The sequence below is a fragment of the Panicum virgatum genome, chromosome 9K (assembly GCF_016808335.1).
Source record: "Panicum virgatum strain AP13 chromosome 9K, P.virgatum_v5, whole genome shotgun sequence".
Lineage (NCBI taxonomy): Eukaryota > Viridiplantae > Streptophyta > Magnoliopsida > Poales > Poaceae > Panicum > Panicum virgatum.
In genome coordinates, this window is record NC_053144.1 from 51,196,341 (window position 1) to 51,211,617 (window position 15,277).

The following is a 15,277-nucleotide window of genomic DNA, read 5'->3' on the forward strand; positions in this document are numbered from 1 at the left end:
TGAACCTATGGATTCAAACCAGAGTGTTGTGTTTTTTTGTGATAAAGATATTCATTAAGGAACACTTATTCAACCTTATATAAGTTTAAATTGAAAAGACACATAATCTATGACAATATGAAAGTAGTCGCTGAAATTTTTTATACTACTGAACGATAATGCTCCCCTATTTTAGTATGTAAGTTAGAGAAGTGATACTTCAACCACTACAATTTGATTAACCATACGTTTAAAATGACATTTGGCTAAGAGAATAGGTTGCTATGCATGAAAATTCTTCTTGAATAAGAACCACATCTTCTCTGTCACTTAAGCATCAATGTACGTAAGTCATAGTTTTAGGTAGGGAAGTGAGGTGCAGCTGAAGTTTTCCTTATCTTTATCGTTGGAGGGCAAAACTGGCATCAAATATAGTATTGTCCTTAAGCAAAGGCACAAACGTGGGCAGGTCGGGGGTCATTATCGGAAGCGACACCAACAAAATTTGTGAAGGCACCACACGTAATGGTAGGGACGACAGCTGGTAGACCAATGCAATGGTGGGTCCCTACTAGGAGTATAAGAAAGAAAGCACTTTATCAGACGCAGGAAAAAATCCATAAATTAAAAAAGAAGCATGGAAAAATGTTAAAAGGAAACCTAGTGGCTAGTCAAGTTTATGCTTTATAGTAGTTAAATTGGTATCGAAAACACGTGAATTTATTAGAAAGAGATGTTGCATAATATAGCTAGCCGGAAATGCAGAAATGTGGAATATGGTAATTTTATGGGGAAAAAAAAGTGAAGCGTTTGTTGGATTATGAGAGAGAGGGTCGGAGAGTGGAGTTACCATCTGCTATTATTATTCAAATGCTCTGGATATTTTATTTGCAAGTAAGGTATTTTATTCAATCCTTTTTCCTCAAAAGAAATTATTCTATGAAAAAGAAGAACTCAAAAATTCTTATCCTTTTGGTCCCTTTACGGATCTCGTGGATCTGGATTCCTGAGTCAAAATTATAATGGAAAAAGTCTATATCACCCCCCACCTATGGGGGTGGACTACATACACCCCCCAACCTATGAAATGGTATATATCACCCCCCACCCCTAAATTTTTCAAAACCGGTCAAATTACCTCCTAAACAGTTTTGAAAAATTATAGTAAATCATAAAAAAATTATAAAATGGAAAATCCTATTGTGTTAGACTCCAAATGAGTAGATCTACACAGTCAACATATAATATAGTGTGCTTTAATATATTTTATTTGTTGTAGCTTTAGATCTATGCTTTTTTCATAGCTGTAAAAAATGTACTAAAGCATATCATATTATATGTTCACTGTGTAGATCTACCCATTTGGAGTCCAACACAATTGAATTTTTCATTTTTTTTTGTGATTTACTATAACTTTTTGAAACTGCTTTCGGGGGTAATTTGACCGGTTTTGGAAAGTTTAGGGAGTGGTATAGACCGTTTTATAGGTTGAGGAGTTATGTAGTCCACCCCACATAGATTGGGGGGTGATATGGACTTTTTCCAAATTATAATTCACCTCTCAGGTTGGTCATGTGTCAATGTTAAGTATACTCATGGAGTCATGGTAAGTTGGTAACATAATATTGCTCTATAGAGGAAATACACCTCTGAAGCTTGTGCATGCCTTGCAACAAGAGATTCTAGTAGTATGAGATCTGATGGTCTCAGTTCGTTTGTCCTGGTAGTATGAGATCTCCGATCGGCGATCTATCTCGGCAACCCCCAAAGGTGGAACATGTACCCTCTTCTTCTCTAGCAACCTTGTTAACAAGATGGATAAGATCAAACGCCTTTGTCGCATGTGAAAAGCTAATTTTTCCCCCAAAAGTCTTGAGAATGGTATCTTGTCACATGCTTTTTTAGCTGCCGAACTTCAGTAGTTCAATCCACTCATTTGTTATTCCAGCTCGACATGATTCCCTACGTCCTAATCGTCTCTCGAACTTTAACTATTTTATCCACTCATTTATATATGTTATCTCTCAAGTTGTTGCATTAGCAAGCCACTATGTTGTGAACACTGTGGTAGTTGATTGTCAACGGATCCATTTCATCGTCTGCGAAAGTTATCCAAGAATCTTGAAGATTGAAACTTTGTAACGGTGAATTGTTTGGAATATAAGTTTGCTTTCGATCTTTTCAAAATTGGTTGCAGCTGAAGTATTGTTTTTTCTTCATAAATAATATTCTGCAATACTTGTGAAACTTGTTCAAGGCTCAAGATTTCTGATCTTACAGTTTAAATGCTTCCGAAACTTGACTTTTTCATTTTTGATGCAGCGTTCATATTTTCTTTAAAAGAAAGAACAAAACAACCAACGCATTATCTCATCACTTCTTCAAATATAAGTTTTAGTTTCAGTAAATTACACCCTCCACTTGGAAAAATGTATGGCATTTTAGACATTGACACGGCCTTTAATGAACTTTTGACTATAATTTGTTAAATGAACACAAGAATAGACAAAATTATATATTACTATATTATGAAATCACTTTTCGTAACGAACTCCATTTATTATATATGATCAATCCAAACGGTATAACTAAAGTCAATTTTTTTAAAGCTAGTCTGAAGTTCAACTGTAAACATTCAAAGACGACATACATTTACAAATGGATGTAACAGCTAATGACTAAGACTACATATTTTTATAATAATGTTTCTTTTTCAATTGTTGGGTACAAATAACACATATTGACAATGTGGATCCTTGGTCCTTCTGTATGGTTAATGTACTCGGTTATTATGTGCTTTTCAACTTTCTTTCTCAAAAAATTGAATATAGAGACGTGCTCATAATGCACCCACCCGATGAACACCTATTAAGCCATCATATGTGCATCTGTGTCAGCAGATATGCTTCCCATCACTGAAAGAATAAATTAACATAAATTAGGGCATCATGTTGTTGGTGACTCGAACTCGGATGAAAATGTGCAGGTATCATCCGGCTTTGTTAAATTATCACGAAGCTAAGCCGTGCTCAGTATTCAGTCTATAGTACGCATTTGCTCGCAGTCTTGCGAAATCTATTTCGCTCAGTGGCTGTGAATCGTCTACCAACCAGCGAGCACCAGCATTATGAATCACTTTACTGCTCACCATAATTTGGCCGGAACCGGTTGCAGAGTAGATCATCTTCATGATAAGGTTGCAGAGCATAATGTCACCGTGCTAGGTTATTTTGTCTGGTTCAGTTATACGCCTCGTTTCTTCGTTACCTTCTGTCAACTACCAGTACAAGCAACCAAGGGCAAAGTCAAAATTTTGAAATAAGAAACTGTTATCAAGTGTTCCGGGAGAAGCTAGAGACATTTTTTGAATCAACAAGGCACTCTAAAAGATGGTTTCCCCTTTTATAATTAAACAAAAAAAACTGGCATTCATCAGGTTATCCGGCATATTACAGCATTCAATTCAGGTTTCTCTGGATATGGAACCGAAATTCTTTCAATAGTCGCACCAGGGAAGATGTCAAAATCTTCAAAAGGATTGCGGTGCCCACCCGAGATGGCCAAGCTGGTTCTGCTGAAATGCTCCAACTTGACTACCAGGCACCATGGCTGCCATATCAAGGCACAGATTTCCTGCCAACGGGGGCGCTCCAGGCTGATGTACCATGGCATGTGGGTTCTGCACCATGGTCATCGACGTTGGGTGCAGTGCGTGTGGAAAGCCCGGGTACTGCATGTGAGCAGGATGGGGAGGAGCTGGACTGAAAGAAGGGTGACCATTGTGTGGTGGCAAGTAAGCGGAATGAGGGGGCACTGGTTGTCCTACCATACTGTAGAACGGTGCAGATGGCATATTTCGAATATCTCTCTGACCCTGAACCCATAGATCTGCTGTTTCAGCCTGACAAGCATGGGAAATAAAAATGTAAGAGTAATGCTTAAACAATATAGCAGGAACAGAAAAGGGCTTAAGAAATAGTTAATGGTCAATAAAAGATTCCTCGATACCTGTGGATTGGGTGCATAGATACTGTTGTCCTTGTATTTATTCATATTGGCATCCTCAATAGCACCTGTGCTGCCAATTACACCATTACTGGTAGGGTGACCATTATGATTTGAATAGCCACCATATCCAGCAGGGTTTCCTTGAAAAACTTGCTTATACTGATGGGGTGATCCATGCTTCATGCTATTCGCTGCTAGTTGTGAGGCTCCATTTGGCATCACCAGATAGCTGTTGGCGTGTGGCAACTGAGGATATGCAGGAACGTTTGAATAGTTTGGGACGGCCATTGGAGACCCATATTGTGCTGAGTAAACATGGCGATATGGCAAGAAGTTTGGATACTGTGGTACTTGGAACTGTTCAGGATACATCTGAGGCACCAGATGTTGAGCTACACCAGATGCAGGTAACTGGTAGGCATTTGCTGGATGTAAGCCCATGGCCTGTCAACACAATCTCAAATAAGCCTGGGACTATGGATAAGCACTAACAAAAAAAAACTAGATACTATCATGATAGTTGCATGAGCATGTTGGGAGCCAACAGCCATGATGAATCCAACCTCTAAACGACATACTGGCCTAGACTGCAAAAGTTCTAGGCAGGTTTTCAAATAACTGTTCATAACTAGATGCCATAACATGCATCTAACTGTTCATAAGTAGGTGCCATATACAATGCAAAATTCACTAATCATCAGCAATTGTAAGCCTACAAGAGAAGATTCTCAATAGGTGGCTGTATAAAAGAGAAAAGAGAAATGGGATCGAATACAACAAAAAACAAGTCGAGATGTATCTCTTCCAGGCTCGAAACATTTGCAAACAAATGGTTCTGACAAATTTCTGTTTCCAAATATAAATCAAGAGCAGTGTATGACAGACACCAAATCTATCAACGGACAATAGTGTGCTGATGTTACCTCAGACGGATAAGCAGTACTTTGGGCTGTTTCAACGTCAACAATTTTTGGGATAAGTGGCATCACATATCTAGTATCTGGCTCGTATGCCTGGTACATCATGAAGTGTAAGGGTGAAAGTGTCAGTTTAACATCCAAACTCAAAGGTAGTATGGAGAAAGTAAAATGGAACATTGTCATCCGTTTTAAAGTGAGTCACCTCAAAGTTCTGCACAGCTGGATTGTCCTGATGTTGGAGTTGAGGCTGAGAATGTCTGACCTTGCTTGGAATAATCTCATTTGTCCCATACTCGCCAACAACCCCACGACTAGGATCCTCCACACTCTCATGCAATGGCTGCTGATGCTCAGAAACTGAAACAACAGACTCTGGCTGTGGAAGTGAGCTGCAAGAACCAACATAATCTGTCTTGTCATCATGAGCCACATCAGTTGATACGATGGAATTCAATGCTGCCAGACTGCTGGCAACACACAAACACAAGTCCAAATCAATTTATTGATGTAATTAGTTTTAAAATCAAAAGTAGAAACTTAAGATAAAATCGCCCAATGGAGATGCTGTAGCTGCTACAGTCACCAGCTTAATCATGCAAATGGAGCAAGATCCAAAAAAAACTAGTTATAGATGCTGCAGAATCACCTTGAAGGAGAACAATCATTTAAGTCTTCTTTAGTCACAACAGTATGGGAGGCGGTTAATGAAGCCTTCAGGTCACTTTCAGATTCAAAAGTACCGAAGATGAGATGAGTTCTTTCCGAGTCTGGTACCCTGATGTGCTCAGGTATGATAACATGTTCATCTTGGGATACATTAGCTTGTGAGAGCTTCTTAGACAAACCAGCCACTTCTGCCTTGCAACCATCAACACCGGGAGTCATAAAACTAACTTCGTGATTGACACAGCGGGGGCTTACTGACTTGGGCTTCCACTCCAGATGTGGGCTAACTGCAAACAAGTGAGAAGTACTTCTATATTTCAATATGCTAGACTTTGCTACCAAAGCTGAAAAAGGGCACAGCCTTTTGTCAGGAAGTGCATATAAATTTCCACATGGCTCAGTGATAAGGTTAATACAATTTTTTATCAGAAAGCTGGTCAAATGCCAAGAAAAAAACACTATAAAACCTTTTCAGATATTGATGCATGGTAATCAGGTTCCAATCAACTCAGAATGATGTGGTACAAATGTACATAAAGATAAGCTAGTACTAATGTACACAAAGAGAAGCTACGGGCCTAATATGATGAGGACCTCTAGCCAAACATGCACTTGTAAACTAAGTTTTGCTCGGTTAATGCTTTTCGTAGAAAAAAAAACACTACCTTCTATATAGCAGTATAAAAATTGCATGTCCGTGCATAATGTCTTTGAAAAAATTATGTGTAACAAGAGCAATGGTGGAAACAGTAATCATAAAAAGCTATTTATTTGTCAATAGTTCTAACAAATCAAATTCCCATGGATGTGCTAACCTTTTGCATGACTAACATGGTGGGATGCCCTACCGCTCAACGGTACAGGCAAATTAGAACGACCGTTCCTCAAAGAGGCAGTAGGGAGTCCAGATTGCTGTTCATTCAGAGGGTTATCTTTCGGTGCTGATGTCACTCTGGCTGAGCTGTTAGAAGCAGATGTGTTTGTTGCTGCACTATCGGAAGGCCGTTGCCTAGCACCAACTACTCCAACTTCACGCTTTATGGCTCCAAAAGTTCCAGCTGATTTCGAACCAGGAGAGGGTACATGGATTGGATCTGATGAAGAACAGCAAAGTTCCCCGCCAAAATTATTTGAAACAGTTGCTACTCTGTTCTGGTTGCCCTTTCCCAAAACTGCATTAGAACCAACCAGTGTTGCTTGCATCCCTTCAGATTGTTCCAACTTTTGGAGATTAGAAGGCTTGACTTCCGTATCATGGGATTGAGCAGCATTTTTTATACCATTATCAGCTTGAGCTGCTACATGCCCACTAACATTGGGAGTAACCAAACGGTGTTGTGCAGCTACCTTTTCAGTTGAGCTTCAGGAACAGGACAATGACATATATGAACAGATGTGATACTGGTGAAAATGACGCAGCAAATTTCAGTGTAGATAAATGAAATAAAGCAGGTACAGATCACAAAGCAGAGAAGCCAAAATGCTACTAAACATTTATCTGAACAACAATAACAGAAAACATAAATATGGCGATAAAACTACTAAAACATGAGTAAAGGACGCAAGCAATTGGTGTGTATGTGGTAGTGTGGGTGGGGGGTCACATATCAGCCGTGTGAAAAGACACAAATCAGTCAATCAAATCAAATAACATAAATATGAAGGAAAACAGTGCATAAGAGAAGTCCACCTACAGCTATATTAACAGTTTGTGTTATGGTACTGCAATTGCAGGTTCCATTTTACATAAAAAAGATAATACAAAGGATTTAATTGGCATAATCTACCTTTTATCACCAACATTTGGAACACTAGGTTCATTGCTAGAATTCCTGTTGTGAGATGCTTCTGGCATCGTCTCACCAGCCTCTTTCTGTTTACTTCTGTTGTCTTTGACAACACGAAATTCCTGTGTGAATCCTGAAAATATCAGATGTCCAAAAGGTTTAGAGGAATATCTTTACTCCGAAATGCTGGACAACAAATAATAATCATGATAATTTTAATTTCAATTTCATTGGCTTAAACACAGCAGGTAGGCACGACCTACTTTTTGGCGGGGCAGGGTGGGGGGTGGGGGGCTACAAAGCATAATGCATCGAAAAACAAGAACAACATAATACCATATTGGCTTCGAGAGTATCCTCCTCTGTTAATGTTTCTACTGAAAACTCTTCCAGGTCTTGCCCATTCTGTTTGTCTTTCTTTTTGCATTCTAAAAGCATTGTTCTGCAATGGCAGAACACAGAAAGCATGAGAACATATATTGTGTCTACAAACAGTAGCTACAACATGATATTTCAATTAAAGACTCCTGAATATGCAACAACAATAATAAAACAACAGGAATTTGGAATAACAATATACTTCTTTAAACAATTGTACATGTGTATTTTTTAGCAGATTCCATTAACCAAGCAATCAAATGCATCGCATCAGTGATAAAAACAAAAGTATGCAGCGAAACAAACTTCACAAGAACACATACTTTTGTGTTTGTTAATTTACACTATATGATCTTTGAGAGACGACGTCCAGCATTAGGAAATTTATGGAGCACTTACAATTTAATACAGAAATGGAGAAATGAAACAGCAGAATTTGGCCAAAACAAGTAAAACTATATGTGAACGCCCCATAGGAGAACAAGTCTGAGCAAGGAAGTTAAAAACATAATCATTCAGGTCTCATCAAGTGTGCAAATAATAACTTGATTAAGAAATAAACCACACCTCTTTATTGCTGTCATGTCGCTTTGTACTGTTGCCAAAAGAATCTGCACAGGGCATAAACCCATAGTTAGTAATTGCGCCATTCCAGGAATCGTATAGGCTCGTAGTTTTCATACGGGGAAAAAAAAAACCCTTAACGTCAAGGACTCAAGGCTCAGCTAATGCACAGAATTAACATGTAGCCCTAGCGTTCCCCAATAGCACCAAGCACTCATCTATTCAATTCACTTCAACTTCACACCTCCAGTGGTCCGTATAACACGGAGGCGCGAACACGGAGGCGCAGTTTGCGCCGAAGATTATTGCAAAATAAAGTGTTAACGGTAGTGATTGCTAGGTGATGTCCGTAGACACCTTAATGCGTGCACTCACACGCGAATTAGGGTCCCGGTGGGTGAACGCCACTGAGATCAATCAATCTCGCGCTAGGGGCAAGGAGAACCGGATCGAAGTAACAGAACGGGCGATTAGGGCTCCATCGCTCGTGATGCGGGAGAAGAAATAAGAGCGCGCAGCGCAGTCCGAAGAAGGTCAGGGCTCACCATCAATCCCGGAGTGACCTCCTCTCAACGCCATCACTGGAGGCGGAAAGGAGGAAGAGGAAGACGGCGGCGGGGACGGGAGAGGGGCGGGCTCAAGGCGGCGTGGGTGGTCCGGTGGGGGGCGGCGCGGGGCGGGTGTTGGGGGCAGATGGGGCGGGGCGAGGAGGGTTCGGCGGCGGCGCGAGGCGAGGAGGGGTTTCGGGTTCCCCCTTGGATGACGATGGCGATGGTGGGCGAGGCCGAGACTTTTTTTTGAGGGAAAGGAGTCCAGAGGAGGTGTACTGGGCCGACACTTTGCTTGTTGGGCCGTCGACCCAAATGTCCCTGCTTAAAGACAAATTAGCAGAAATCTCTATATACGATTTCTGCAACAAAAACGGGCACCCGATAAAGGCACGTCACCCGCTAACTCTCTAGCCGTCGGATCAAACTATCCAGCGACATGAACCATCCGATCGGGATCCTCGCGGGTCTCACGCCTGTTAAGCCGAACTGGGCGCTCGCGAATGCTCTGGAGCTCGGGCCTCCTCCGCCTCGCGCGCCTCTCTCCACCCGTTGGCCGCTAGCCTCCGTCGTGCCCACCGTGCTCCGGCGCTCGAGTCGGCCGCACCAATCTCTGCTCCGTTCCACCGCTCCCGTCGTCTGTGTCGCCCTTGCGCCACCACTGCTTGAGCCGATCGTGCCGTCCCGGCTCCCCTCCGCCAGTCGGCCATGGAAGTAGTTGATGTTCTCGTGCACCAGGCAGATCCGACGCATCGTCTTCCTGAGCCACCTCGGCCCGTTCGCATCCTCCTCCCGTGCAATGCTCTGGTGATGGTGAAGCTCGGAGCAGCAAGGCGGCCGCCCCTTCGTGATGCTGTTCCAGGTTTGATTGTGGGAATGCAGGGCGCCGACGCGGATTCTTCAAGACGAAGGTCGTGCAACAGCTTCCCAGCAACCTCCGCCGCGTGCTCACCTACTCGTTCAGCCTCTCTCAGAGTAAAGTGCCTTCCTCTCACATCCTCCCTAATTTTGTTTCCGATTGAATATTTTTTTTCGAGAATACGCAGGAGAGCTGCGTATCATTGCATTAAGAAGAAAAGAAATGAGTTTTTTACAACGCGGGCCATAAGGGGCGCACGCACACCTCAACAAGCAAAAATAAGACTAAGACTATACGGCATTACAATACAACCGAGAGGCTCATGAAAAAGCAGCCTAGCCAGGAACAAAGCTACTCGTTCTCAACTGGTGAGGCTAACCTACCCCCGCAAGCTTGCTTGCACCAGCTCGAATCCAATTGCTTCCCTCTTCGAGAATTCCTTGAACAAGCTGACTCAAGCTCTGCTGGGTGCCATTAAAGACCCTGGCGTTGCGCTCTTTCCAAATCATCCAAGACACTAGCATTACAGCAGTGTCTAGCCCCTTCTTATGTTCTTTCGACATCCCTTGCCGCAGGAGGAGCCACCACTCCAAAAAGTTGAGGCCGGCAGGAGACGGCGAGTTTTGGATCCCAAGAACCGAGAGCAGGGTATGCCAAACCTGCCGGGTAAAGCTGCAGGTGCAGAGCAGATGGTCAGCCGTCTCCTCTTCTTGGTCGCACAACCGGCACGTTGCATCGCTCGTCAGCCCACGATGGCGTCTCCTGTCTGAGGTCCAGATGCGCTGTCTGACTGCCAACCACATAAAGAATTTCACCTTCTGTGGCGCCCATGTTTTCCAAATCGGCTTTGCTCCCTCAAAGTGGATGGTGCCTTGGAAAAACGCTAGGTAAGCTGATCGGGCAGAATAAGCAGCATCTGTAGTCCACTTCCACCTGATGATGTCCTCGACCCCCACCCTCAGCTCAACTGCTTCAACGATTTGCCAGAGGATAAGGTACTCAGAAAGTGATTGAGCTGTGAGGGTCCCTGTAATGTCCTGAATCCAGCGCTTGTCGCTCAGCGCCTCCACCACTGTCCTTGAGTTCCTGAACCTCAGTCTCACGAGGTTGCAAAGTTCAGGCGCGATCAGACAGGGTGAGTTCTGGCCGAGCCAATGATCTGACCAGAACAAAGTGAGGCAGCCATCTCCAATTTCGATGTCAATAGAGGCATTGAACATTGCTTTTACCTCAGGATCATTACCGAAGTCAAGGCTCAAGTTTTTCCAAGGTCTGTTAGCATCAGTCCGTTTGAGCCAAATCCATCTTAGCCGCAGGGCGTAGGCAGCAAACCGGAGGTTGACAACTCCCAAACCTCCGAGTTCTGTCGGCAAACAGACAATCGGCCAAGCAACCAAGCACTGACCTCCAGTTGCTTTTTTCCTTGCCGGCCCAGAGAAAACCGCGCCTCCTCTTGTCGATTTCCTGGAAAACCCAATCTGGGACCTTGAGTGAGATCAGAGTGTGCACATAAGCAGCGGACATCGTGACCTTCACCAAAGTTAGCCGCCCTGCTTTGTTCATAAGTGATGCCTTCCAAGTCGGAATGTATGCAGCAACGCGATCCACCAAGGGCTGCAGGTGTGATTTGCGCAGCCGTCCAATGGTGAGAGGGAGACCGAGATACCTTATAGGAAAGCTAGATATCCCAGCCGGGAGTAGGCTGCCAGCCAGTGCAACGTCGCTATCGCTGCACGCTATGGGAGCGATCAGGCTCTTCTGCAGGTTTGTGTGTAGACCAGATGCTTCTCCAAACAAGTCCAGAACCTCCCTCGTGGTGATCAAATCTTGTGCAGTTGGGGAGATGAAGAGCACAACATCATCAGCATAGAGAGAGCATTGGTGCTGAATGACCTGATTTGCTGGTGGGACCAGGACATCAAGTGCCGCTGCTTTCATGAAAAGGCGCTGAAGCATCTCCATCACGAGAATGAAGAGCAAAGGTGAAAGCGGATCGCCTTGCCGCAAACCCCTCGCATTGCAAATCAGCCTCCCTGGATCGCCATTTAGTATGACTCTTGTCGAAGCAGTTGAGACGAGGGAGGCAATCCAGTCTCTCCAACGTGTGCCAAATCCCAAACATTGCAGAACCTGCAGCAGGAATGGCCATGACACGGTGTCGAACGCCTTGGAGATGTCAAGCTTCAACAAAAGGGTCGGCTTCCGCTTCCTGTGCAGCAATCGTGCCGCTTGTTCCACAAATTTGAAGTTGTCATGAATGGAACGCTGAAAGGCCCTTGTTTGGTTTTGGTAATTGAGTGACAACTTAGGTGGACTAATAAGTGTTTATGTTGAGATACACAGGAGATTAGTCCACACAAAGACACTAGTATGAGCAACATGTGCCATGGAGGAGAAATGGCTAAGGGTTGATGCTATGCTCATATAGTGTGATCAAGGAGCTCATTGCATATGAGACATGACATGGAGTTATGTGACCAAAGTGGAGAAGATCAAGACAAGTCTTGGCTTGATGGACCGGTTGCAATGGAGAAGGGCAAGTCAAGGCTTTGAAGTGAGGGACTGCGAGGCGGTGAAGCTTGGGCAAGATTTGGCGCCGATGGACCAAGGCAACGGTGAAGAGCGAGCAAGGTCAAGATCGATGGACCAAAGAGGTCATGTAATGATATGGAGTGGATCATATCATTCAAGGAAGATCAAGCCAAGTGTTGACTCATGAAGATGATCAAAAGGCTTGATGGAGTTTGGTGCTTGTGTGGCATCAATATTTGGGAAGATGAAATGGAATGCGCAAGGCAAAGGTATGACTTGTAGGGCATTTCATTTCACCGGTCAAAGGTTGTGTAGAGAAGTGCATGACCGGATTTAGGATAGATGGCCGTACTATCAAGAGGGGCAAACTTGTTTGCATATCGGTCATCTAGTGCCACTTGAGCGATCTAACATTGCGATGTTGCTAGGATCGAGTGGCGTGGTGAGATCAAGTGAAAATCCTTTGAAAATGATTGTGAAATGCTAACACACATGCACATGGTGTTGTTCACGTGGTGGTGTTGGCACATTTGCAAAGGAGAAAGAGTTGGAGTTGATGTTGATCAACTTTGGAAAGCAAGAAAGGTTTTTCGGTTTTCTCCGGAAATTAGGTTGTCCCTTGGAGTGGAATACTGCTTTGATCCATTGTGTTTTGGATCAAGTATTCAGTTGGGTTGTGTAGCCCTCTGAATTAGCTTTCCATAGAGTCCAAGATCACCTAATTTGGACTTCGGAGCTAAGAGTTATGGCCGTTTTACCGAGGTATATTTCAGCTGGAAATAGACCTGTGGACGGTCCGCCCATAGAGGCGGACGGTCCGCCGTTATCTCCGATGAGCTCTAACAGAGCCGTTTTTGGCTCTGTTGGTGGTCCAAAATGAACTGCGGACCGTCCGGTCCATGGGGGCGGACGGTCCGCCTTTAAAAGCTGAAACGGGCGCAGAAACTTGGTAGTTCTGTCTTGGGTGTCCAAAATGAACTGCGGACCGTCCGGTCCTTGGGGCGGACGGTCCGCCTCCTACTGAAAATTCTGGGACAGAAACACTGCGGGTTCTGTGTGTGCTCACCTTTTGAACTGCGGACAGTCCGCCCCTGGGGAGCGGACAGTCCGCCGGTAACTTCCAGATTTAGTCAAAGACGTTTGCAAATCGATTGGTTCGAAGTTTTGAACCGCGGACAGTCCGCCCCAGGGGCGCGGACAGTCCGCCCAGGGCTCTAATGGTCGACTCTGACACATAATCATTGCAGATCTAGCCGTTGGGTTTGAATGGCGGACAGTCCGGCTTTTGTGAGGCGGACAGTCCGCGAAAACTCTGTTTTCACGGGTTTTGAGTGTAACGGCTAGTTTGGGGCCTCCCTCTATAAATAGAGGGTGTGGCCGGCCCTTTGAGGTGGCTGAGCACCTTGGGGACTTGGTGTCCATTTGTGAGAGTGCTTGAGAGCCCTCTACTCACTCTAACTTGATAGTGATCATCCGATCGAGTGAGAGAGCGATTCTAGTGCGATTGCTTTGAGAGATTGCATCGAGTGGCACTAGGTGATCGTGTTGCAAGCCGGTGTGCTTGTTACTCTTGGAGGTTGCCACCTCCTAGACGGATTGGTGGCAAGAGGCTCCGTTGAAGCCCGCAAGAAGATTGTGCGGTGCTCCGGAGAAGAGATTGTGAGGGGTATTGTGCTCACCCCACGGGAGCCGCGAAGAGCAACTTTAGTTGAGTGAGACGTGAAGAGCAACAAGTGATCCGGCCGGATCATGTGCTAGAGCTCGGTGTGAGCACTCCACGTGGGAGAGTGTGACTTGAGAGTCACCACTAGCAAGAGGATCGGCGGCAACCTTGGAGTTTGTCTCAACGGGGATTAGCTTGGTGGCAACCAAGTGAACCTCGGGATAAAAATCACCGTGCCAATCTTGTCTACTCTTCTCGGTGGTTTGCATTCTCCAAATCACAAGCCTTGTATTTACATTCATCTTTATCTTGTGCTTGTGTAGCTAGAAGTAGAGATCCTAGTGTAACTAGTTAGCTTGTGTAGTTTAATTAGTTGCTCTTGCTTAGATTGTGTAGCTAAGCAAGTTGAGCTCTTGGATTTGGATTGTGTATCCTTGTCCTTGAGCATCTAGTGAGCTTAGGTTTGGCTTTGTGCTTTTGCTCATTAGAATTGTGTAGGAGCTCCCCTGGTTTGTGAAGTACTAGTGTTTAGGCTTGTACTAGCTTCTCAAGGGTTGGATTCTCTCTTTCGCTACTCCAGGTGAAGTAGCGCCCATGGACAGGCACATCCTTGAGCTCCATCTCGTCGACGAATCTACAAAACCTTCCCATATTCCGACGGTTGAGATTCAAATTGTTCTTGTCGGTCGCGTCCAGGATGAGATTGAAATCGCCGGCAATCATCCAAGGACAAGAGATTGAAGTTTGGATCGAACGGAGCTCATTTAAGAACTCAACTTTGTCCGCGTCCGATTGAATCAAATAACTAAGATTCTGGGATTCCAATCCCTGTTTTGGAGGAATCCGTGCCATTCAGTTCAGCTATGCATATCCCTGTTTGACGTACTTCTCCACCCCCGATGATTTCTAGGCGCACACCTGATTTCCCAAGTTGTACGTTCCTATTCCTTATATGCTGCTCGCCTTGCGACAATGCTGCTTACCTAATGCTCGACAAAATGGTTGGGAGTGAGCTTCCGTTGAGTTTGCAATGCTATTTAAGATTGAGTGATATTGATTTTAGTATCGGCAATGCATTTGAGATTCATGTTCTGCACCAATTCATAGTTTTGATCTTACCTTTTTAGAATTTCTCTAAATATGTTGTTTAATTAGATACTGAACATTTTTTCTGCAAATTTAAGTCCAGCACCGTTGAGGTCATCTAGACACCAATTAACAAATTATGTTTTCAATGAGAAGAATGCTAGAAATATGACATTTGACTATCGGTTTATAGTTTTAGAAGAATGGCAAAAAATGTAGAAACTGAAAGGACTTTTCCCCACGTTGGCACTAAACCTTATAAAGAACTCATTGATATGTCCATGGAA

The 15,277-nt window shown here is 44.1% G+C and overlaps 1 protein-coding gene across 2 annotated transcripts; it reads right to left on the bottom strand.

The window, feature by feature from the left end:
• Positions 1-3,275: 3,275 nt before the first annotated feature.
• Positions 3,276-9,063, bottom strand: LOC120652082. Of its 2 annotated transcripts, none has more exons than XM_039929789.1 (10): positions 8,848-8,998; positions 8,306-8,349; positions 7,697-7,802; positions 7,361-7,493; positions 6,389-6,933; positions 5,554-5,860; positions 5,110-5,371; positions 4,911-5,000; positions 3,988-4,431; positions 3,276-3,880 (listed from the first exon to the last, which is right to left on the bottom strand). In XM_039929789.1, exons 1-10 carry the CDS (start codon positions 8,879-8,881, stop codon positions 3,509-3,511), a joined length of 2,337 nt encoding a protein of 778 aa, XP_039785723.1. In that variant the 5' UTR covers positions 8,882-8,998; the 3' UTR covers positions 3,276-3,508. The 2 variants fall into 2 exon arrangements, with proteins under 2 accessions (XP_039785723.1, XP_039785724.1); XM_039929790.1 differs by having other exon boundaries at positions 3,291-3,880; positions 5,110-5,296; positions 8,848-9,063.
• Positions 9,064-15,277: the final 6,214 nt, after the last annotated feature.

Coding starts and splice junctions, on each gene's coding strand:
- LOC120652082 (XM_039929789.1), bottom strand. CDS start 8,881: ATGGCGTTGAGAGGAGGTCACTCCGGGATTGATG. Junction 7,494..7,696: donor ATACTCTCGAAGCCAATATG/GTATTATGTTGT, acceptor TGATATTTTCAG/GATTCACACAGGAATTTCGT. Junction 5,372..5,553: donor AATGATTGTTCTCCTTCAAG/GTGATTCTGCAG, acceptor TGTTGCCAGCAG/TCTGGCAGCATTGAATTCCA.